Source organism: Panthera uncia, chromosome D2 (genome assembly GCF_023721935.1).
Source record: "Panthera uncia isolate 11264 chromosome D2, Puncia_PCG_1.0, whole genome shotgun sequence".
NCBI classification, from domain to species: domain Eukaryota; kingdom Metazoa; phylum Chordata; class Mammalia; order Carnivora; family Felidae; genus Panthera; species Panthera uncia.
Genome location: NC_064818.1, coordinates 44,875,168 through 44,899,002, shown reverse-complemented (window position 1 = coordinate 44,899,002; position 23,835 = coordinate 44,875,168). Strand labels below are relative to the sequence as shown.

Below are 23,835 nucleotides of genomic sequence, written 5' to 3'. Positions count from 1 at the left end.
CTCCCTCTCTCTCTGACCCTCCCCCGTTCATGCTCTGTCTCTCTCTGTCTCAAAAATAAATAAACGTTAAAAAAAAAAAAGAAGATGTGAGATATATATACACTATATATACACATATATGATGGAATATTACTCAGCAATCAAAAAAATGAAAGATCAAAAAGAATGCTGCCATTTGCAATAATGTTGGTGGAACTAGAGTGTATTATACTAAGTGAAATTAGGTCGGTCAGAGAAAGAGAAAGACCAATATCACATGACATCACTCATCTGTGGAATTTAAGAAACACAACATATCAACATAGGGGAAGGCAAGGAAAACTAACATAAAAACAGAGAGGGAGGCAAACCATAAGAGACTCTTAAATACAGAGAACAAACTTAGGGTCGCTGGAGGGGAGGTGGGTGGGGGACTGGTCTAAATGGGTGATGGTCATTAAGGAGGGCACTTCTTGGGAAACTACTCCTGAAACCAATACTACACTGCATGTTGACTAACTTGAATTTTAAAAAAAATTTTAAGAAAAGAAAAATGCGCGTCAAGAGGTCTTTAAAACTGCAATCGCATTAACTCCAGAAAACTGCCAAAAAAAAAAATGAGGATGCTGAATATCAAAATGGTAGAACTAGACAGAAAAATATCAGGAGAATATATCCAAAGTTGGTTCTTTAAATCAATCCTCAAGTCCCCAGATCCTTAGGTAATGGGAAGGGGTGGGGTAAAGAGAGCATGAGCCTACAAATACAGACTAAGAAGGGGGAAATAATAACACAGAAATTAAATGAATTAAAAGAGACCGTTTGTGCAAGCTGAATAAAATATCTACTACCTAAACAAGGTCAAAGAGACATTTAAGAGCTTAAACAAAGCAATAATGGAAAAAATGTAGGCCCAAGAAGTTTCATAGGAATAATTTAAATAATATAAGAATTATGGATTTAACATCTTCTTGAATAAAATAAAGAACAAGTTTTTTTAATAAAGCTAGCATGATACTGATATCAAAACCTGACAAACATACAACAAAAGAAAACTGCAGCCTGCTATCACTTATAAACATGAACTCAAAGTCTTAAATAAAATAGTTACAAACAGAATAAGGAAGTATACTGAAAGAATAAGAACAGAGGAACTCAGAGAATCTTTGCAAAAATGCAAAAAATCTGTTGATGTAATTCACAGTACGTAAGTGGTTAGAAGAAAAAAGCAGCCGATCACCTAATTACATGCTAATAGAGTATACAATGAAAATTAAATACATTCCTGGTTTTAAAAAGAGCAAAAAGCGTGATCTGTACTTTCTTAGCGTAATTACACACACACACACAGAGAAAAATTAGCAAGAGATTCAAATAGGCAATTCACAGAAAAATAAATGGAGACGGTTAATAAGCATATGAAAAAATGCTAGCAATTTCACTAATACTGAACACAAGAGAACTCAAGCATGAAATCACCAGTTTGGCGGTGTTGCTAAGGCTGTGAGGACTGGGCTGGGCACCCCCATACAAGATGGCAGGATATACAGTAGATGGAGGGAGGTGTATGTATAATGTCTAATGCATCCTTCCTGAGAGGTGCATCCAAAAGAAACACGAAGGACACTTTGACCCACTATCCCACATCTCAGAATTCACGCTAAGGAGAACATCAAACTAGAGAGAAAAAGGATCTGATCAGCTCAAGAAAGTTCATTACAGACTTTTTACAACAATGAACATTTTGAGAAAGAACATAAATTTCCTTTGTTTGGGAAACAAAGGCAAGAGGGGTTTATGTGGCCCAGTCCTCTGTAAGGACGTGGTATAATCTTAGGTGTGTGGGAGAAGCTTCCACTAAAGTTCACAGTGGTTATCTCTGGATGGGTGTGATTACGGTGATTTTTACTTTCCATCTTTGTCTTTTGTTGAAACTGTAAATGTAAGCATGAATCACTTCCCAGAAGCAATAAGGTTTCCCTACACACAATCAAGCCTCCTCCAAGACCCTTGGTGTCTACAGAATGAAGTCAGATGTTTTCAGCCTTTCATGCAAGTTCTTGTTGATCTGGCTCATAATTACTCCCATTCACAGCCCTCATGGCCTTCACCCCCTCACACTTGACTCCACGTTGAAAATAACCTCTCCACCTACCTCTGATGGACCTTGAAGGCATGAATAGATGGGTCTCGGTGTCATGTAAGTAGTTGGTGGGCATCTGTCTTCTCTAACAGGTTTCTACCTCACAGCTCCCTCATGTTTGAGGCCTGCCTGTCCCAGCGGGGGTGAGCTCCTTGAGGGAACAGGTCTCTTTCCACCCCCACCAGTCCCCTTAAGCTCCTGACCCAAATCAGTTGCTCAGAAATGTTCTCTTGACTGAAAGCATTAAATCTCTCAGTGAAGGAACTCAAATATTTAAACAAATGGAAAACAGATGTCTCCCAGCCAGAGCACGCAAACTCCACTGGGGACATGTAGGCTGAGTTTCTCACTGAGCACCTAAATTATCACTAGGAACCCCCACACCTCTTCTATCAGGCATCCTGGATGACACTTGCTAATTATCAGCATTAGCAGGAAGCTGCTGGAAAAAGCCAAGGTGACCCTTCCAAAGTTGTCTTCCCATCAGAGCCTCCTCGTGAGATGTAAGGAATGGGTCTCACCTGGCTCATGGTGGCTTTCAGCATTTCCAGAAGCAGCAGGGCACCTTCGGTGCACAGCCCAACCCGGAGGACTTCTTCACTGTAGTGCTTCTGCAGGAGCCACTGAAGCATGGCATCCAGGCTGTCCTGAAAGAGGGGGCAAGGACTATAGAGAGACATATGGCTGCGTGCCAGTGGGACCAGCTTTCCAGCCAGCGCATCATGTTTCTCAGGGGGCCCGAGTGGGAAAGACGAAACGGCATAGTAACAGCCTAGGTGGCTGGCCCATACGTAGAACTTCAGCCCACTCAGTGGCGTGTGAGGGAAATAAATACACACCTCCTATAAGATGCTGCAGGCCCACACAACCTGCATCAAGTTTAGCTCTTTTGTTTGGTTTGAGGTCCCAATCAACTTTAATGAATTTTTGTAAATGCAATTACAGAGGACATAGGAGGAATTCAAAGGCCTTGAGCACAGTGCAGAGTGTGGCAGAGGGAACGTGGAATTGACCAGCAGGGCAATCTGACTTTGCCTCTTGAAAAGCTGGGTTTGTGCAAGCTATTCAGCCTCTTGGCAACTCAGTTTCCTTCTCCGTAAGATGAAAATTGCATTCTCTACCCCATGGGATCATTATAAATATCAGGTGAAATAAAATTTGTAAAACGTCTATCATGGGTCCTGACATTCAGCAGATGTTTGTTTCCTACAACACGTTCTTGGAGACATAGAAATGCACGGTTTCGGTGAACCTAGCACAGCATATTAAGAACTTTATTTTGAAGGGCGATCGATAATACCATTAGCATATATCAAGATTTAGGTAGGTCAAATATAAGGATATGCAAGGGAGGTGGATTTTCTAGCCTTCTATTTGCAGGGCCATGCCCCTCCCCCAATTTCCATTCCGCGCAGTTTAACTCCACTCAATTGAGACCAAGAAACAATTTCTGAATCTGCTGTTTGTCAGGTGCCCAGGAAGGTGAATAAGAAGTGGAGTCTGTTCTCGAGGTGCTCAGTAGCTAAGGAGAGAGGAAATCACGTAACTGTGTCAGTGTCATATAAGGCAAAGGTGTGCTGAGACACACAGGAGGGAGTGGTTCCCCGTGCCCAGGGATCTAATCAGGAGGTGGCATCTGAGCTGTGTTTTGAAGGAGGACCCCTCATCAGGCAGGTGACATGTGAGTAAGAACTCATTAAGGGCACAGGGGAGGCAAGCACAAAGCAGCTGATCTTATTGGGGAGGTGACTCGGGGGTTTCACGGCACAAAGGGCCGGTAAGCAAGGAAGCTGGGTGGAGAGACAAGTCAGACACCCCATCGCAAAGGGTCTTGGCACTGGCTGTGGATGCTGAACCTGATCCCGCAGGTATGGGAGCTCACGAAGACCTGGATGAGTGAGTGAGTGTGTGAACGGTGAGAAGCTATGTGTCATGAGTGGAGGCTCCTCTTAGGAGAGATGTGGCTAAGGAAGGACAAGACAATGACAAATAGGAAAACAGTTGGCCAGGAGTATGAATCAAGGGGTCAGTTTCTGGTTTTAGGTGGGACACAGTTCACCATATTTATGGTCTCTGAGGAAAGAGTCCATAGAAAAGAAGATGCTGAAAGTACAGGAGAAAGAAGGGTCAACTACTAGTGAGATCACTCAGGAAAGGGGTGGAAGGAATCCAGATCAGCCTGGAAAAACTACCCTTTGCCAGTGACAACAGAGAGAAGGTGATGAAGAGGGTCATGGCATGACCAGGTGGTGGAGAGCAGGGTACCAAAGCAGTACCTCCCTCTGGGGCCCTCCATTCCCACTGTGAAGTAAGTCATTGGAGCAAAGGGTGGCTTTGGAGCAGAAGTCTGAAGAGCATATACGGTTTACTCTAGAATGCAGGGGAATCAAGGCACTTCGCTAAGGTCAAGAGACACACTATTTCAGAAGGTATAAACTGAGGTTCTAATTCTGTGGTGGCAGCAACCCGCCTCCCTTCCCATGCCCATGATCATGTGACTTCTCTAGCCATGCCCAGAAGGGGAAAGACTTAAAAGTGGGACTGATAAAAACAGAGACCTGCTGGCAGGGAGGATGGGAGGCAGAAGCCCAAGAACTCAGAGTACCTGAAGAGCTAGACAAGGGAGTGGCTCTGTGAGGGAAGGAAGCGAGTGAGAACACAATATGAGTTGGAAGAAGTGGATAGAGGTAGCGGTGGAGAGTCTTAGGGAACTGCCTCGGTCACACGGAATGAGACCAGGTATGTCACTCTATCCCAGGGGGTACCCCAAAAACCTACTTTGGGCCCGTCCGTCAGCTCTGTAAGTGGCGTCTGCAGGAAGAAGGTGGACACAATGAGATAGACTTCTGGAATATGCACATGGTGGCCCAGAAAGTCTTTCAAGACGCGGAACCCAGGAAGCAGGCAGGGGCTCTGGTCAGGCATGGCAGGGTGGCTCTTCAGGTTATCTATTGATCAGGTGGAAGGGGCACAAAATCCAATTGAGAACAATTGCTGTTGCTTCTGGTCAAGGTGGGGACTGGGAACATGAAGGGATTCCCTGCCACCTACCCATCCCATAGAAATGCCAGATAGAAATATATGTCATACACACATGACCACAAGAAAGTATTCAATAAGAGTTCCTTTCCCTATTTCAGACACACTCATTCATTCATTCATTCATTCAGAAACAGATACTTAGTGCCTACCACCTTAGAGGCAAAAGGCTAGCTTTGTATTAGGCAATAAGGACATAGCATTTCAACAAAATATACAGAACCCGAGACCCTCACCAAGTACTTACGATGTAGTTGTAGGGAAGGACATTATGGAATTAAATGCCCCAATAAATATTTGCTTGTGAATTGTGATAAACACCATAAAGAAAAGTAATAGGGGCAAAGAGAGTATAACAGAGGGGCCCTAATTCAAGGGGAACCCTCTTCTCCTGGAGGAAGTGGCATTTGAACTGAGACCTGAGGGATGAACCCATACCATCCAGGAGAGCCATGTTGGTGTTGTGGGTTGGGGGCAACATCCCAGGAAGAGGAAAAAAGCTGAGGAGCTCTTGAGGAATGGAAGGAAGCCCCCCGTGTCTGCAAAGCGGTCAGGACATAAAGGGATCTTGACAAGGAAGTAAGAGGGGACTGGGACTGATCGGGATCAGAGGTCAAGGTGATCCTACTGTGAGAGCATGAAGGCCCCTAGGGGAAGGAGCTTGGCCGGTCCTCACTTGCAGCCCAGGATGAGGAGGTGTCCTGCCTCCTGGAGAAGGCTGCACACTCACCTATCACAATGTCTACTCCCTCGAAGCTGCGCTCCACCCAGGATCCCCCAGACAGGCCTTCTTTAAATCGCCCGCGGAGGGAGGGGCTTGCCAAAAAGTGCAGCAGAAGCTTCAACCCCAGCACTGTGGTGCTTGGATGCACGTGGCCCTGTACAAGGAGCAGGAACCAGTCAGGCCCCAGGTTCAAAAACATCTCTTCCTTTGTCCTGGGGGGGGGGGGGTCAAAAAATGCAATAAAATATCTCTCAGTCCATGAGCAAATAACACATCCAGAAAATACAAATAATTTCCAGCCTCACTAGTCACCTAGGAGAGGCAAATTAAGGTTGATCTGGATATCACTCAGTGAAGTACATGTTATATTTTTAAAGAATGGTAAACTAAAATGCTGGCAAAGTTGCTGTTAAATGGCTGAACATGTTTATGAATCACTGCAATGTAAGTTGGCCAAAGCTCTTCAAAGCAATTGGAAACTGTACCAACAGATGTAAAAATGCACAGGCCCCTTGAGAGCCCTAGCCCACTAGCATTCATACTTGCAGGGGCTGACCAGCCACCCATCTAATTACATCAATACAGTTGCATAAAACACATAATAGTTAAGTCACTCCCTTTTCAGATATACTGATCAAAATTAATCTAAATGGAATAGTCCAGTATTCATGCATCTGTATCAATTTAGGCAAAAAAAAAAAAAAAAAAAAAAAAAACCACCACATTTTAACTGTCACTTTCAAAAATGAATTTTAAAATGATGAGTTTGGAGAATACAGATTTGCTAGAGGGGACTGGAGGGTAGGGAGGTGGCAACCAAACCTCAGGGGCAATGGCTCAGCAAAGGACTCTGCCTCTAGGAACCAGAGAAGGGCCCATCTTTGCTAGGCAGGGTTCTCAACATCAACTGCCAAACTAGGCAGCGAGGCTGTGGCCCCTGGACTAGAAGTCAAGAAACTGCCCTCTCTTCTATCCCTCCCTCTGTTTACTAACTGGCTGACTTTGGCAGAGCTTTTGATGAGCTCTGGTCATTCTCCTTGATGATGATGATGATGATGGTGATGAGGGCAATGATGGTGAGATGATGACGATGAGAAGACTTAGCTTATGGAGTATTTATAGTGTCCCAGACACCATGTTTGGGGCTAGTCACATATTAATTTCCATCCATAGCAGGTACTATTCTTATCCTCATATAGATGAGTAGAAGAGGGCATAGAGGACTTAAATAACCTCCCCAAAGTCTCTGAGAGCAGAGCTGGGATTTGAACCCAGGAGGTCTAAACGTCAGAGCCCTGGTGCTTAAGCACCACCCTATATTCTCATTCAGAAAGATGAAAAAGGAGAGGGTTGGACTAGCTCATCTCCAAGGCATCTTCCAATTCTACCATGTTTTGATTCTAGAAATACAAAGACTTCTTAAGCACTACTTGCAAGGCCATTTTACTGAGGGATAACTCCCCACAGCATTCCTCCCTTCCCCAAACACACGAACACACTAAAATGCCAACCCAGCAGAGCAAGGACCTAGACCGACTTCCTCAGCACTGCAGTCTTGGAGTGAGGAACAGGGTCTGACACACAGTAGGTGCTCAACAAATAGTGGTTGAATGGATGACTCTGGAGTTGGATATAAAGCAGGCAGTCAGTGGGAGAGAGTTAATGGAATTTCATGGTTACACATTGTTTTAAAAGTTAATTGAAGGCAGATACTTCTTTTTCCAACTTGGAAAAATAACTAAATAACTGACAGTAAATAGCAGAAGAATTTGGCAAGCCTTTTCCTTGATAGATGTTATTTAGGCTAACCATTTCTCCGTTCTATTTTCTGCCAAGTACAGGACATCAAAATCAGTGATTGTCACAACTTCCAAAACAATAACAATTACACTACAGCTATGGTGACAAAAAGAGCTTATTGTAATTATACCAAATCTGTTCTGACTTACTCATGCCCATTTCACATTTGCATCAGAATATCTTAGGGCAAGGTCTGCTTTATTGGGTGGAGAGAATATAATTTTCTTTCTGACTGGTACAGGAAACACATTGCCGAAAACCGACTTGGAGATGCTAAACTTTTCATTAAGAAAAGGTTTTAATACTGCACCCTGTATGAGGCAACCCCATGCCAAATCGCTCTTCCTGGAACTACTTACTCAGAGGACAGATGAAGTTGGGAAGAAGATATTACACTGAACAGCATCTCCAGCAACTGGTTTCTGAGCCAGATTGTCTTTCCAGATGTTTGGCTTCCAGCTACAAAATAAGGAAACTCAGATTTGAGAGAAAACGGATGTAAAGAGACAGACTATTTGCTGCAGTAAGCAATCGTATTCACCAAATGCTTCGTTCACCCAGGAATTGGGGCATGGATGGGACTCAAAATTCTGGCATTCAGTTCTAGACTTCCATGCAATGCTTAAAAAGAATTTCAGGACATGTTCCTAAAGTTCCCTTTAACTGGAGATGATTTTGTTGCTTCCTATCCACTTCCCCCCAAAATCCTAAAAATAACAAGGTCAAATTTATCTTCTAGCAGAAGAATTTTTTTTCACTATCACAGGCTGCAACATTTCTTGACCACCTACTACATGTTGAGCATCATGGGAGGCACTGGGAGCAGAGTGGTGAAGATTTTAGTACTCGATCTCAATTCCTGCTCTCAATGTGTTTCCAGGCTAAACCTTCAGCATATCAATGTTGCACTAAAAATAGAGCTTGCGTTGTAGAGTTCAGAATGCAGTCCATATTAGAAGGGCTCACTGAATAAGCTTACTTTTGGCCCATTATCCATTCATTCATTCCCTTGGTTATCCACTTATTTTACAACCAATTCAGGGCACGTGAATGCAGAAACATGACTGCTGTGGCAGTTTGGAGAACCAGAATCAGATTTCTCTTTATTTGGATTCTGGCCCCAAAGGTCTTCTATCTCTGAGCCTCCGTTTCCTCATCTGCAAAATGGGACTAGTAATACCTACTATTCACGTTTGACCTAAAGATAAGAGATCACTTTTCTAGACTAAGTAAGAGTGTCCAATAGAATCTTTTTCAATGATAAGAATGTTTTCTATCTCTCCTGTCCAATACAGTAACCACTAGGCTCGTGTGGTTATCGAGCACTTGGAATGGAGCTCGTGTGACTGAGGAATTGAATTTTTAATTGCATTTAATTTCTACCAGTTAAAATTTAAATGTAAATGGCCACATGTGGCTAGAGGCTCCCATCTTGGACAGCACAGATCTGTAGGGCCCAGGACCAAGTTCCCTTCACACCTGCCCTAGCAGAGGGAACATGACATAGCTTCTGTTCTGCACCTGGTTGGGAGGAGAGAGACCCAAAAAAACAAATCACTAACCTGTGCATTAGAGTAAGTGCAAGGACTTTAGAAGCCCAGAGGAGGTGACTTAACCTGGCTCCGTATGACCAGGAACGGTTAACTCAGTGGGCAAAGCAGGGGGTGGGGTGGAACAGGGGAGGCATTTCTGCCAAGGGAACAACACATACAAAGCATGGCTGGAGGGCAGACCATCACATATTAGGATGTGCAGGTGCTCAGAGTGCTGAAGTTGGGGCTCATCAGAGGAGCAGAGGTAGGAAGGACTCAACCAAGAAGGTAAGCAGGAACTGGGTCATAAAGGATCCCACCTGTTGGCCTATAGGGAACTGAGTTTTATCCTGGAGGTCTTAGAAGCCATTCCAGGTTGTGAAGGAAGAATAAACAATTTGATATGACTGTAACCCTACTCATAACACTATGACCTCACAAGCCACTCCTTGGGAACAATTGCTCAGTTGTGGGTACCTTCCCTTTTCTTTGCCTCAGCCCTTCCCTCTACAAAATGGGCCCATGACAGGTGGCTCTCAGGGGTGCCCTGAGGGCCATCCTGCTGCTTTCAGACTGGTGTCTGAGAAAGGTCTCCTCACCAGACACTGAGGAGTCCAGGCCTCCATCCACGCAGATCTGCCTCTCATTCACCGAAGAAGGCTTGAGGGTGTAGACAACAAACAGCCCAATTCTTAATGCAGAGAGAGAGAGATATGTTCAGTGGTGGGCTCCACCCACGTCTGCTCAACACATATGAAGGTTTTCTACACAGATCCACCCAAATCGGCTTCAAGGGAGGGTTTGAGACAGATCACATTATTCTGTGATCAATGCAGTGTTTCCAGAGACTTCTAAAAACTATCATCAGAGCAGTTAACTCTGGCTCTGCCAGATCAACATAACAGAGAGTGCTGAGGATGGAAAAGGCTACGTACCATGCCAACTGGGACTGTCCTTTGGGAAGTCTGCAAAAAGCAGACACATTGGGTCAATGGCTGATGAGGAGGACTGTGCTCACAGGAACTTGAATTCTTGGCATAGTAAGTACGTCCGGGCACCAGGGAGCTGTGAGCACACAGCCCTGAGGGGAGTCTTGCAGAACCACCCCTTTTCTCAACTCTCAGCCCTGAACAGAACCTCTGGAAGGTTCCAAGGAAATGGAACCTGCCACTGCCCTGAAGGGTAATGTTGCTGGGTCGAGTGTGGTCAGGAGAGAACTGAGGCCTATATACCCTTGTGAAATAGTCCCAAGGCTCTGCCCTTCCCCCTGGGAAGCGTGGCACAGTACCTGAGCAAGTCCTGGATGCTGAAGTGGCCCCTCAGCTGACAGCCTAGGATGGCAATGATGGTGGGGATCTTGGAGAAGGTGAGGCCCGGCTCATTGAAGAGGAAGACGAGCTTGGGTATAAGCTGTGCCTGGTGAGCAACTTCAGCATTCCGGGGTCCTTCCCTGGTGAGCCCAGGAGAAAGGCAGTAAAAGCTTTTACTGGAATGAACCAAATTTGCTGTGTTTCTGCTAAAAAGGTTTCCCAGGCTGGGCTTGCTCCATGGCCCTCTGACTCCAATGCTCTCTTGGCAACTCATCAAAATGCTGTCAGACACCCATTGAATATGTGTCTGCCGAGAGTTGCTCAGGGATAAGCCTCCCATGCCCTTCCACCCCCCCGGAAACTGCCTTCAAAGATAACCCCCAGTTATTGACTTTTAAATTCCAAGCCTCAGGGAAAACTAAGGCTGGTCTCAGAAAACTCAGAACAAAGACAGCAGACTCGCGTGCGACCGCGGAGCACTCTCCAACAGCCAGGAGCGAGGGGCCCTTGGCGAGTCTGTCTGGGGTGTGTGCTCTTCCTGCCCGCCCCAAACCACAAAGTGGATGAACACGCCACTGGGAGTCAAAGGGGAAAAAGACAGAATTCAAGCATCCGCATCCCCCTTCTTAGGATAATCACAAATTCAATTTCCCGTAAGTTCTACTCAACCAAAGAAAACAGCTCCCAGGATAAATGATCATCTTTAAGAAAACAACAAGTACAGAAAGAAAGTGGGAAAAGGAAAGAAAAAAAAAAAGGTGAAGGAGGGTGAATCTGGGTGGATGGCTCCTTCTTGAACTGTCTTTTCAGTACTAACAGGACAAATTCTGCCAACCTCCACATCCCTGATACTGAGGCAGAACCAGCCCAGTTCTGTGTGTGGTTTGTATTCACAGCTCTCACTGTGTTTTGTGCTCTTTCTTATCATGGCACTAAGCAGCCTGTTTTTCTGTATTCCTTCTCCACAGGACTGTCTTGTTCCTCTTGAACTTCCAGCCCTGAGGAGCTGCCCAGCAGCCATCTTGCCGTCTGCCCACATGAAGCCAGCACGGAGGAAAGCATGAACAAGACAGGTGACAGGTCTCAGATGAAGTAGTGTGAGTGCCACCCGGCCACATGTGAAGATCTGCCCCGTTCCAATGTATGAGCCAATAAATTCCCCCTTTCTCAACCTTCCTTTTGCCCTCCCTCCTCCCTCCCTTCCTTCCTTAAGTTGGTTTGAGTTGTATTTCTGCTGCTTGCAACCAAAAGAGCCCTGAATGATTTAAAAAGCAACTTGGAGAAGTCATTTAGAGGGAGAGTGGGTTGGGAGGCAAACAGGACACAGAGAAGTGTTTTCCTTTGCTGGCCACATATACTGAGCCCCTGAGAGGGTGCAAGGCCCAAATCCACCAGGGAGACAGACTTGCCCCACATAAGTGAGCCACTGGGAAGGGCACTGCTACGACTGAATGTTCGTGTCCCCCCCAAAATTCATGTGTTAAAACCTAACCATAGGATTTGGAGGTACAGTCTCTGGAGGTAAACACATCCCCTAGTGATGGGATTAGTACCTTTATAAAAGAGATGCCAGAGAGCTCCCTCGCCCCTCCCACCAGGTGACACTATAGCAAGGAGACTGCTGTTAACCAGGAAGGGGGACCCTCCCCAGACACTGAATCTGCCAGTGATGTTGATGTTAGACTTGATGTTAGATGTTAGGCTTCCAGCCTCGAGAACTGTGAGAAATAAGTTTCTGTTGTTTATTCAGCACCCTATCATATTTTGTCACGGCAGCCCAAACAGACCCAGACAGACATGCTGTCACCTGGGAGTCCAGTGGTCTGGAAATGGGAGAAGGCCGTGGTTGCTGAGCCACTGGCTGTCCTGTCCCCTCAGTCCCCCTTCTTGGCATGAAGCCACTAGTCCTAGCCCCCCGCACTGCCAAAGCCCAGCCTACCTTGGTGATCGAAGGATTTCCACAAAATGGGAAAAGAGGGAGAGCTCCAGGTTGTCTGCAGAATTCATCCAGAGCTGGGGACAACAAACACACAGTGAAACCAAGACGTGTGTGAAGAAGGGATTCCAGGCAGTGTAAGCAGGTACAGAGCTGCTTAGGCAAGCTCCTTAGGCTTGAAATTCACTAACACAATTTAGCTGCTCAAGAATCTGACCCGCTCTCCCGACACCTAGAACTTAGAGGGGGCCTGCCCCGGGGGGAAGCTCAGACGCCATTCCTCTCCTCCCCATCTTTGCTGCTGCCCAGTGCTTCCGTGTGAGTCTAGATTTGAACCAAGGACACTCGCCCTCACCTCCGTCTGGCCCTCAGCCCTGCTGCCCGTGTAGCCGTACCCCAAACGCAGTTCATCCTCGCTGGAGCCTACAAGGCAAATACCAGTCTTCCCAAGTTAGAGATGAGAAAATAGAGGCTGAGACAGACCAGTTGAGTGACAGGCCCCACTCACCACTGGCAAGTGGTAGGACTGGAGTTAGAAGCTGAGTCTTGGCTGTCTGGGTTTATGCTCCCGCGACCACGCACCCAACTTGTGCATGCATCAGTTTCTTCACTTCTTTCCTCCATAAATCCTGCAGCACCGCCCACACCTTCCCTTATACAGCTGCTCTGCGAGCTGTGCACAGAGGCGAGATGCACTGTGATTCTGAGAGTGAACTTTATCACTCAGGTCGTTATCATTCACAGTAAACAAAATACAGTGGCTAACCATCCTTCTGGGGCACAGTTGATGGCACGCCTTCATGTCTCATGCCTATTTCCTTTCAGAGAGCTTGACCATTTCTTACTTCTAAATACTGACATTTCCTAAGGCCCAGAATTAAAAAGGTTCCGACATGGGATTGCAAGAGTGCAATCATAGAGCAGCAAAGAAAGCTCACGCTTCTAAATGAGGCCATGTTCTAGAGGCAAGAAGTACCCTGTAAGTCCTAAAAGGATATCATTATCTGCATTTAGTAGCTAAGAAGAGTGAAGACTCAGAGAGACTAAGTAACTTGCCTGGCGCCCCATGGTTTCTAATTGGCAGAGGCTGGCTTCAAAGCCTGGTCTGTCTGACCATGGAGCCCATTCTCTTGTCTCTCCCCTGTGCTCCCCCCAGGCATCTCCTGCAGACAGTGACCCCTAGGGTCAATAATCGACCTCACTTGAATCAAGCAGGTGGCCATGGCTCCATCCTCTTACTTAAGAGTGAACGCAAAAGAGCCTCAGAGGACCCAAGTTTATGAGGGGGCCTGTGGAGGCAGAGACCACCCCTCTCCAGTCCCCAGGGCCCAGGACCACACATGCCACATAATGGGCACTTAATAAGGACCCATTAAATTTTTTAAAAGAGTGAATGCAAAGTAAATCAAGGTAAAATAAGTGGATTGCTCTTAAGCCAGAAACACTAACAGATTTCCAGCCCCTGTTTCACAGTCACTACCCGGAACACACAGAGGAGGGCAGCTGCCATTTTGGAGAGCTGGTGTGGGCTGATGTGGCCCCGGTAGGGGTGGTGGTAGGCAGGCATGGCACCCCAACGTGCAAGTCTGGAGGAGTCTAAGAGCCTAAACACGTGGAATAGTCACTCGTGAAGGCAGTCACTGAACAAATGCTATGCCAGCGTCAGTGCCGGGAGCCGGGAGAACTGAGAAAGTCTAAGACTGAACCTAACAATCTTGTGTGTTCCTGAGCCCTTACCTTTCCCACAGAAGCATATCCCTGTTTCTGTTCCAGAGCACTGACAGTAAGAAGCTGCCATTGGAGGCTGCCTAGCTCTTTAGAAATTACATAATACCAACTACCTGAAGTTTGGGAAACATGGATAATTGAACCTTTTGGTTGTTATCCTGTGTCACATAACCCCTGTACTAAGGACAGCACTGAGATGTCTGGATTAGATTTCTTTGAACATCAGATGGAGACCATGTCAAATTCTGCCCTCTCCCCAACCCCTGGGACCATCTCACTCTCAGAATGAGCTGGCCTGTCCCTTTTTCAAGGAACCCAAAACCTCAACCTCCTGTCCCTCCACTGCTTCTCGACTTCCTGTCTCGCTCCTCCCTCTCAACTAGCTGCCTCAATCATTATGCATGGATCCCACACTTTCTCTTGTAACCCACCCTCTTGTCTCTAAACCTTCCCTCTCCTTTAAGGACTTGTCCCATCAATAGCGATACTCTCACTGGTATTTTTAACCATCCTTTTCCACTGCTTCCTCCTCCTCAGCCTACAACCAGACTCAAGTCCCTTAAGCCTTGAAACTTCCTTCTACTCTCTTCTCCTTTTCTTCTATCTTGACTTCTACGGTGCTCTCCTCACCTCACTTCTGACCCTACAATTTACCTTTCACCAGGCCTGTCAGTGACCCCCAGTTGACCTCCAAGTGACTTCCAAATTTTACACAATCTTACAAATTACAAAATCTACGACTTACACATCCTCACTCTTACTTTACTTGATGTAGCCAGACATTTGTGAAAGACCTCTTCTTTTTGAAATTCCCTCCTAATCTTAAAATGTTATTTCGTTTCATTTTTTTAATTAATTTATTTATTTATTTATTTATTTATTTATTTATTTATTTTAGCTTCTAGTTGTTATGGGTTGCTTGTGTTCTTAACTCCAGCTTTAAAAGCACCAGCTTATCTAAGAGTTTACTCAGGGAAGGGTGGGATGGACCTCATGGTCATTCTAGGAGCAGACAGTGTGGGGGTGGTGGGTTCCTCCACTGGAAATTTCTGGGCGGGGCTGCTGACTGAGATGCTTTGGAGCCAAGCTGCCAGAGCACAGCCACAGCACTCTAGAAGGTACAGGTGTGCAGCCAAGGCATGCTGTCTTGTTTATCAGTATAGTGAGGTCATTTGTGCGTATCTCCTTTCCTTTTGTGCACAGAGAGCCTATATTCCATGTCTGGCTGGCTTCCTCTACAACCCTTTCATCCATCTTCAGAAGCAGATCCAGGGCCCAATTCAATTAGCTAATATTTTATTTAGGATTTTTTTAGCTATATTTATGAATAAGATTGGCCTGGACTTTTTCATTTCCCATACTGTCTTTTTTCAGTTCTGCATTCAAGATTAGCTCATAAAATAAGCTGGGAGTGTGCTCCCTTTCCAGTTTCTTGGAAGAGTTTATAAGGTTGGAATGGCCTGTTTGCTGACAGGTAGAACTTCCCTATAGAAACCCTGAGCCTGGACTTGCCTTGTGGATGTTGTTGGCTTGTAAGATTTTAAACACGTGATTCTGTTATTTGATGGCTATGGGACCATTTGAGTTTTTACCTCTTTTCGAGTGAATTTTGAAAACAAATTTTCTTTGGAGATTGTTCAAATGAGCTAAGTGTTCACATTTATTGGCACAAAGTTGCTAATCCTATTTTTGCTACCTTTCTAATTGCACATTCCTCCGTGGTTATTCTTCCTTTCCTTCCTAATATTACTTTCTCATTTCTCATTTCCCCCCCTCCCCCACCTTGGCCAATCTCAACAAGTTTGTCTGTGATATGAGAACCAGTTATTGGCCTTGCTGACATTTCTATGTTCGTTTCTTTCCTACTTAATTAATGTTCTCATCTCTTTTTTCCCTCCTTCTTCCTCTGAATTTTGTTTTTGTTTGTTTTTGGTTTTTTTTTTGTTTTTGTTTAGGGTTTTTGTGTTTTTCTTTTTGTTTGGTCATCCTATCTTCTTGATCTAAAGGTTCTGTTCATTACTTTCAAGTGTTCTTTTTTCCAATATATACATTGACGTTTATCATTTTTTCTCCAAATCCAGCTTTCACCAGCCCCCCACAATGCACAGTACTTTTTTATACTGTGTTATACACAGTATTCCTTCCATTCAGCTCTATACCACTTCTAATATGAATGAGGAGCCTCATTAATCCTCCTCCTTATCCCACTGCCTTTGCCAAAATTTAGGTTTCAAAATTTTTCACCTGGATTTCTGTAGCAATCTCCCGACCCACTCTCCCTGCCTGGGACTCCTGTCACCAGAGTAATAGGCTTAAAATAAAACTCTGTCGTGTGGTATTTTAGTTAACATCCTTGGATATCAGCAATTTAGCAAAACATATCAATAATCTGAAAATTGCTCATAAAGCCTAATAATTCAACTTTGATCATTTACTCAAAGGAAATGGTTTTTAAACCAAGGGAACTGTGTGCACAAAAGTGCCATCTACAGTGACATTTATTCATATACGAATAACATAGCAGAATAATCTAAGACTTTGACAATAGGGGGATAGTGAAGAAACCAGGAATTTGCTATAAGACAGATACTATTCTGATTCAGAACAATACTTGCAAAAGTACAAAATAAATGTTTTTAAATGTGAAGTTCACATCTTTAACAAGCATTATTGGTGAGGGTCATTGAAGGAGTAATGATGGAGAGTTGAAAAGTGTTGCTAAAGCATAGGGCTTGCTGGGAGCCTATGAGACTATGAAAGGGGCATGACGTGAGGGAGCGGACCTCAAGTTCTTGACTGGATGGGTCTCACAAATATTCTTTTGAACTTTCAGCGACTGGGTGTGCAGCAATGCAGCACAGGTCGTAGGGGACTTCCTAGCACTAGTGTGCCTCTAATTTTATTCCCTGGCTCCTCGTATGTTCCTCATCTTCCTTTCTCAAGACCTATTTCCTCCCCATTTGCCTGTCCGTGGCCCAGGGCTTATGTCTTTGCCACTGTCTGGTTCTTAGAGTCCCAGACTTTGGGCGGTGAGCTATAGGTGGTATTGTCCCTGTCTCTCCGTCTTGTAATGAGCTGTAATATTTACTCTTAACACAGGATCATTTGGAACAGGAGTTCTGAGGAGGAGAGTGAGGACTGTGCTAGACTTGAATGATGGTGTCTCCTCCAAGGCTGTAGGCTCCAGAGCGTCCTAATATTGTAAAATGTGAACAGCAGACACGCGGGACATCAGTGTCTTTCCCTTTTCACTAAAAGTGTTTTAACCAAAACAAAAAAGGGGGGGGGGAGAGTCCATAATAAATGCTTTTAATGTCCATATTATGTGAGGAAAGGCGGGACTTAAAATAATATCTACACTATGATCGTGACTATGATATGAAAATACATGTATATTGTGCATAGGAAGTACAAAAAAGCAATGCCTTAAAAGTTGGCAAAGGCCATCTGGGTCTCAGAAACGGGAGCTTCCTCCCCCGCCCTACTTCTCTGTAATTTTAAGTATTCTACAATAAGCATATCATTTTTTTAGCTTAAAAATATCCATCTTTAAAATACTTCCACAGACTCCAGCATGGATTGGCTAAAGCGCATGTCCTACAGCCTAGCATCTCCAGCCTGTCTTGTCTCCCCCTCCGGCCTCACCTCTCCTTGCAACAAATAGCCCTCCAGGGACCCTCCAAGCCACTTGCTTTCAAATCCCCGTGGTTGTGTCTCATCCCTCCTGTGTGCAAATAGTGCCCACTCCACCTGGAACATTCCCCACTGAATGCACTCTGCCAGACTCAGCCCCAGAGTCCCTGAACGGGAAATCTGAATTGGCTGTGCTCTCACCCCACTCCCCAAATGCCCTGTGCCTGTCTCTCCGTGGCACCTAGCACAGCGTAGTGTCAACTTGGTTATGTCCTGGGCCCAGGTGGCTGTGTGAAGAGGCTGGATCCTGGTTATCACATCTCCAGGACATGGCTAATGCCTGACCCCAGTGGGCACTTAGTAAATAGTCTTGTGAATGGAGCAATCCACCCAAAGTTCTGTGCAGTCCTCCTCTGTTAGCCTCAGGCCTACCCTCAGGGTCTCTCAGTCAGCCCTTGCAAGGAACATTTGTCAACAGCAAAGCACCATTCAACGGAACTAGGGGTATATATTTTTTAAACCTACGGTTTTAAGGCCCTTACCCAGATACTATCTGGTTTGACCCCCGCACCAGCCTGTGAGGGAGAGATGACGGTCTCCATTTCACACACTAGAAGACTAGAACTCAGAGAAATCAAGAGACTTGCCCAAGGCCGCACAGCCCATGGGTGGTAGGATTTAATTATAAAAAGGGCCTCTGGACTCCAAAGCCGTTAAGGTTTTCCTTCTCACGACCCTCCTGACTATTGAGGAAGCTGAGCTGCTGAGTTTAGAGGAAGCACCAGACTTTCTTGCCCATCACACACACCCACTCCTTCAGGGCTAATGACCAGTCTCCAGTTTACCTCAAAATTGCAGAGGATGTGTTGAAAGACACCAACATTGGTGACCAGAGAGGAGCCGAAGCCCAGTTCTGCAGTGCCGGCAATGGAGAGGATGAGCTGAAAACTTCGCTGGTTTAGGAGAGAGGTCTTTTTCCTCAGGAGGAAAGCCATTATCTGAACAAGTGAAAACACAAAGCGGTTTCCTCGTGAGTGCATCACTAGAACTCTTTCTCCGTCCCTGCTTGTTCCCACCAGCACGTGTGGTCAACCCAGGCCGAAAGCCCTCTGCTCTCTGGTGCCACCTCCCTCATCCCCACGATCCCAGAAGAAAAACACACACCAAATTTGTGGCGGCTTCCCCACCAGTGTCCACTTTCCTGTACTCATGTGACTTGACCTCTCACTAGGGACCCCCTGCTTCTTCCCGAAAATCTCCTCCCGTGTTCGCAGAATGCTACTCTCTCTTGGTTTCCTCCGACATTTCTGAGTGTTCTTTTTCATTTTCCTTTACTGGATCGTGCATTCATAGCCATCCCACAAACGTTGGTGTGTCACCAGGAAGCCACGCCTCCCCATGAGCTCAGCTGCACCATCACTTCAGGCTGCAGCCACCCGATGGACCTTTCTACTTACTGTGCCAGGCCCAAGGAACCAGCCACATGCAAACTTCCGTACGAGGACAGAGGTGATGGGGTCCCCGTGGCCCATACCCACCTCAGAGACTAATGAGATGGATCTTACCTAGACTCGTGTCTCTGTTGACCTCAGTCACACAAAAGTCAGGCTGCCTAGCCATCTCCTGGCATCTGGGTTCTCATCCACAGCTCAGTTCCTAAGCCTGGATCTGACACTGCCCAGCCCTGTCCTGCCAGACATCGTCTCTAAAGGAAGTCTTGCTTGCTGTTCTAAACTGCACATTTGTGTCCTCCCCAAATTCATGTGTTGAAACACTTTCCCACAGTGAAATGTGATCTGGAGGTGGGTCCTACGGGAGGTAATCAGGATTAGAGGGGGTCATGAAGGTGGAGCCTTATGGTGGGATTAGTGCCCTTGTAAGAGTCACAAGAGAGCTTGCCTCCTCTCTCTGATCTTTCCCATGTGAGGATCAATGAGAAGTTGGCTATCTGCAATCCAGAGGAGGGCCCTCACCCAACCGGACGATGCTGGAACCCTGATCTTGGATTTCCCCAGCCTCCAGAACTGTGAGAAATAACTTTCTGTTGTTTATAAGCCAACCAGTCTGTGATATTCTGTTATAGTAGCCCAGCTGCTAAAGGCAGCTGTGATTAGTGAATACTCAATATCTTTCCAGATTGCTTCAGCCACTTCTTGGATATATCTGAAATCTGACCACTCCCCACTCCCCCACCAAGACATAATTAGGATGGCTGAAGATTGAGAAAAATCACACGTGCATGCTGACTGGTTTCGCTTGCAGTCACAGTGTCAAATGCCAAAGTAGCCCTCATTTAGCCTGGTGGCCAACTCTGTTTTTCTAGGAAGCTGGTGTTCTTCATGCCAAAGATGAGAATTTCAACTCTTCTCCTCTTTCCCCAACCTTGTCTGTTGAGAAGACAGAACCCATCAGACATGAACGCTCTCGTCTGCCCACACCAGATCTACAGGGGCCTGTGTTGCATCTTTCTGGTCATAAGCAGGGTCTCCATCTGCAGAGCTTCTGGAACCCACCCCTCACCTCCTCAAGAACATGGCTCCATGGGATAGTTCTTCTCTCCTAGCTTCATCCATCTCTTTCTTTTTCTCTTCTGTCACTTCCTCCCACTGACAAAAATGCTGTAGTATTTCTCATCTTAAAAAGAACCCTCTCTTGACTCCTAATCCTTCTAGTTTGGACTCCATTTCTCTACTCCTCTTTGTAGGTAAACTTCCAGAAGGCATTAATAGGCACACTCTGGCCCCATGTCCTCACTTCACCCTCTGTCTTCAACCCTCTTCAAATGGCTACTGCTTCTACCTATCCAATCGTCTTGGAAAGGTCACCAGTGACTTCCAGGTGCCAAATCCAACAGGCACATCTCTGTCCTCATTTGCTTTGTTATTTATCAGCATTTAGTATTGTTTGATCCCACCTGCCTTCTTGAAATACTGCCTTCTTTCAGATTCTTCAACAAAACTTTCTTCAATTTCTCTCCCCTCTGCTTCTCAATCTTCTTTGTTGGGTTTTGATCATATTTTCAGCCTGTATGTGGCTAGATCCTTATTGCTTCCTCCTCAGCTCTCCTCTCTTCTCTTCCTACTCCTTCTCTTTGGCCATTTCTTGAATGCCCTTGTCTGAAATATCATCATGATGGTACTGATGACTCTCACATTTATACCTGCAGCCCAGCTTGCCCCTCTAAGCTCCAGAGTTATCTGTCCCACGTGACATTTGACCTTTGATGTCGCACAGACATTTCAGATTTAGCATGTCCCAAATATCTTCTTTCCTTCCTGTCTGCAGCACTCTGGACACACAGAACTGGCTGCTTTCCATTGCTATCTGCCCACCCTTCCCACAAAGATCCCAAATCTTTCCAGGCCAGGAATGTAGTCTCATAGCATGCTGGACTCTCTCTCAGTCCCCTGTTCAAATCTCACCCTTCTGGCCCATCTTCCTTTGTGGTTTCAAAGGTCATTCTAAAGCATGAATCCTTCCATTTCCCTGTTCCAAGCCTTCTTATGACTGCTCATCCCTTCCAAGATAAAATCCACGCCCCTTGGAGTAGCAGAGTTCTGGTCATTGTCTGTCTCTCCATCCAGGTTATTGTGCACAGACCCATCATTGTCCTTCCTCCCCTCCACATGGAGGACACTGAACAGGATCCCTTAAGTGTTTTTTTTTAATTTTTTTTTAATGTTTATTTATTTCTGAGACAGAGAGAGACAGAGCATGAGTTGGGGAGGGGCAGAGAGAGAGAGGGAGACACAGAATCCGAAGCAGGCTCCAGGCTCCGAGCCGTCAGCACAGAGCCCAACGCGGGGCTCGGACCCACAAACCGTGAGATCATGACTTGAGCTGAAGTCGGTCGCTCAACCGACTAAGCCACCCAGGAGCCCCAGGATCCCTTAAGTATTCTTAATGTTAGTCTAGAACACTGTCCTTCTTTACCACGCTATGAAAATCCATCTTATAAAACTTGCCTGGATGCCACCTCATTTGAGAAGAGGATGATACACAAGTCTGGATAGAAATAACATATAGAGAGCTTCAGGCTCTCGTGCCCTTAGGTGCAATCAGAAAACCAGCAAATGAATAAAGTAAAAGTCTAAAAGTAATTAAATTTACTCTTAGGCAGGCCATTTAATTGAAGACGCTTGTTTGCATTCACTGAGTCATTCCATAAAACCTTGTTGAGCAACTGCTGTGTTGCACCCACTCTTAGGGTGGACAAGCAGACCCGTCCTGCTCTCATGGGACATCTCCCTAGGGGGCTCGGGGGACAAAACAGACCACACACATGGCAAGTATATAGAGATCCTACCAACTGGCCATGCAGGTTATGAAGAAACAGAAAGCAAGAAAAGGTATCTGGAAAGAGATGGGATAGGATGGAGATTCTCTTTATAAAGAGTAGTCAGAGAAGGGAAATGATAATAATAACAGTAATCTTGTTGCTTTACTCAAACCTGTCATTTCCCGCCTGCCCTACCGCTGTCCAGCCCTTCTTTCTGATATGCCCCGAAGACATAAATATTTGCAATATTTCTTTTGTAAAACATGAGAAGCGTTTTAAATTTCCCTCTTCTGTCTTCATTTGTAAAGGTACAATAAATCTGTGAATCTGGTGGGTTCTTTACTCAGATACAGTCTTTGGGAATTTTTGTCTCACAATAATATGCTTTTTTTTTGTCCACCTTCTTAGACAGTGCTACAGAGTGAATGTTTTTGTCCCCCCCCCCCCGCCCAAAAAAGAAAACTTTCATATGTTGAAACCTAATCCCCAATATGATGGATTAGGAGAGGTGGAGCCCGTGAGAGGTGATTTAGTCATGAGGATAGAACCTTTGTGAATGGGACTGGTGCCCTTATAAAAGAGACTGCAGACCCGGGCATCTGGGTGGCTCAGTCAGTTGAGCATCCAGCTTCAGCTTAGGTCGTGATCTCAAGGTTTGTGTGTCAAGCCCCACGTCGAGCTTGCTGCTGTCAGTCCGGAGCCTGCTTGAATTAAATCACCTAGTCCTTCACTACAATCTCATGATGTAGGAGGTATGATAGTCCATATCATACAAGTAAGGAAACTGAGGCAGAGAGAGTAAGTAAGTAACTCATCCAAGGTTAAATAGCAAGTCTGAGTAAGAGGTAAGATTCAAACCCAGCACCTGGTTCCTCCACCTGGGCTCCTAGCCATTGTGTTAGGTGCAAAGTGGGTGGACCACAAGTGATTCTTGAATTCAGTGAAAGGTACAGGTATACAGACGAACATCCCTATTCTGATCAGAGCCCTTCTCTGCCTGGCCATTGTTTGGCCTTCTGCTGTGGCGACACTAGTCTCAAGACCCTTCCCTCTTGGCTTCCCTTCTCTAGAAGTTGCCGTGGAGGAAAGGTCCACTAAGGCCAGTGAAGCTCTTCCCTGCTCCCTGGGAATGACAGCCCACATGGGAGGTTGGATTACCTGGTACCCAGAGATGTGCTGCATCAGACGGTCACACATGGCATTGCTGGTCAGGACAGAGTGCAGGACTTTCACGGCCGCATACATGGTGTGGTCATCCGTTGCTAAGGAAATGAGGCCCAGGAGGATGGCGGGCCCACCAATGAAGTCCAGACTGCTGGCTGCTGGGATGGAGTGGAACACCCTTACACCTGTGTGAGACAAAGAGACATTCCATCAATAGATCGCAGCTTCGGGGTTATGGCAAGTCCCCTGGAAGCCTGCAAGGGCAAGAGCTGCCAGTGTCCCTTCACAGCAGAAGGGCTCGTGCACACAGGACAGGCTGGGAGGAAGGATGGGACGTTTGTCAGTCTTAGCTCACTGAGAGATCCTGCACTAAGTTCTTCCTGGGTCACCAGAAGGCTGAAACAGCCCACGGGATTTCAGATCACTGCCTCTGTCGCAGTCCAGCGTGCTGGATGAGTCACATGCCCTCTGAGCCTCAATCCACTGGTTGCTCTGACAACCTGTGGCTTTTGTCTGCTCTCTAGATCCTGCGAGATTGGACCTTCACTAACCCCCTGCTTTGCTCCTG

At 45.9% G+C, this 23,835-nt stretch overlaps 1 protein-coding gene across 6 annotated transcripts in view; it reads right to left on the bottom strand.

Moving 5' to 3' along the window:
* WDFY4 (WDFY family member 4) overlaps positions 1-23,835 on the bottom strand; it is a 298,336-nt gene that overhangs the window by 166,674 nt on the left and 107,827 nt on the right. For 5 of the 6 annotated variants that reach the window (XM_049645343.1, XM_049645342.1, XM_049645345.1 and 2 more), the window contains 9 exons: positions 23,262-23,452; positions 18,670-18,822; positions 12,467-12,540; positions 10,506-10,667; positions 9,817-9,908; positions 8,045-8,144; positions 5,892-6,097; positions 4,901-5,070; positions 2,644-2,769 (listed from right to left, as the gene is read on the bottom strand). In XM_049645343.1, coding sequence (XP_049501300.1) covers positions 2,644-2,769; positions 4,901-5,070; positions 5,892-6,097; positions 8,045-8,144; positions 9,817-9,908; positions 10,506-10,667; positions 12,467-12,540; positions 18,670-18,822; positions 23,262-23,452 — 1,274 coding nt within the window. Of the gene's footprint in view, positions 1-2,643; positions 2,770-4,900; positions 5,071-5,891; positions 6,098-8,044; positions 8,145-9,816; positions 9,909-10,505; positions 10,668-12,466; positions 12,541-18,669; positions 18,823-23,261; positions 23,453-23,835 lie in introns of those variants that run through there. The other variant, XM_049645347.1, reaches the window with a different exon arrangement.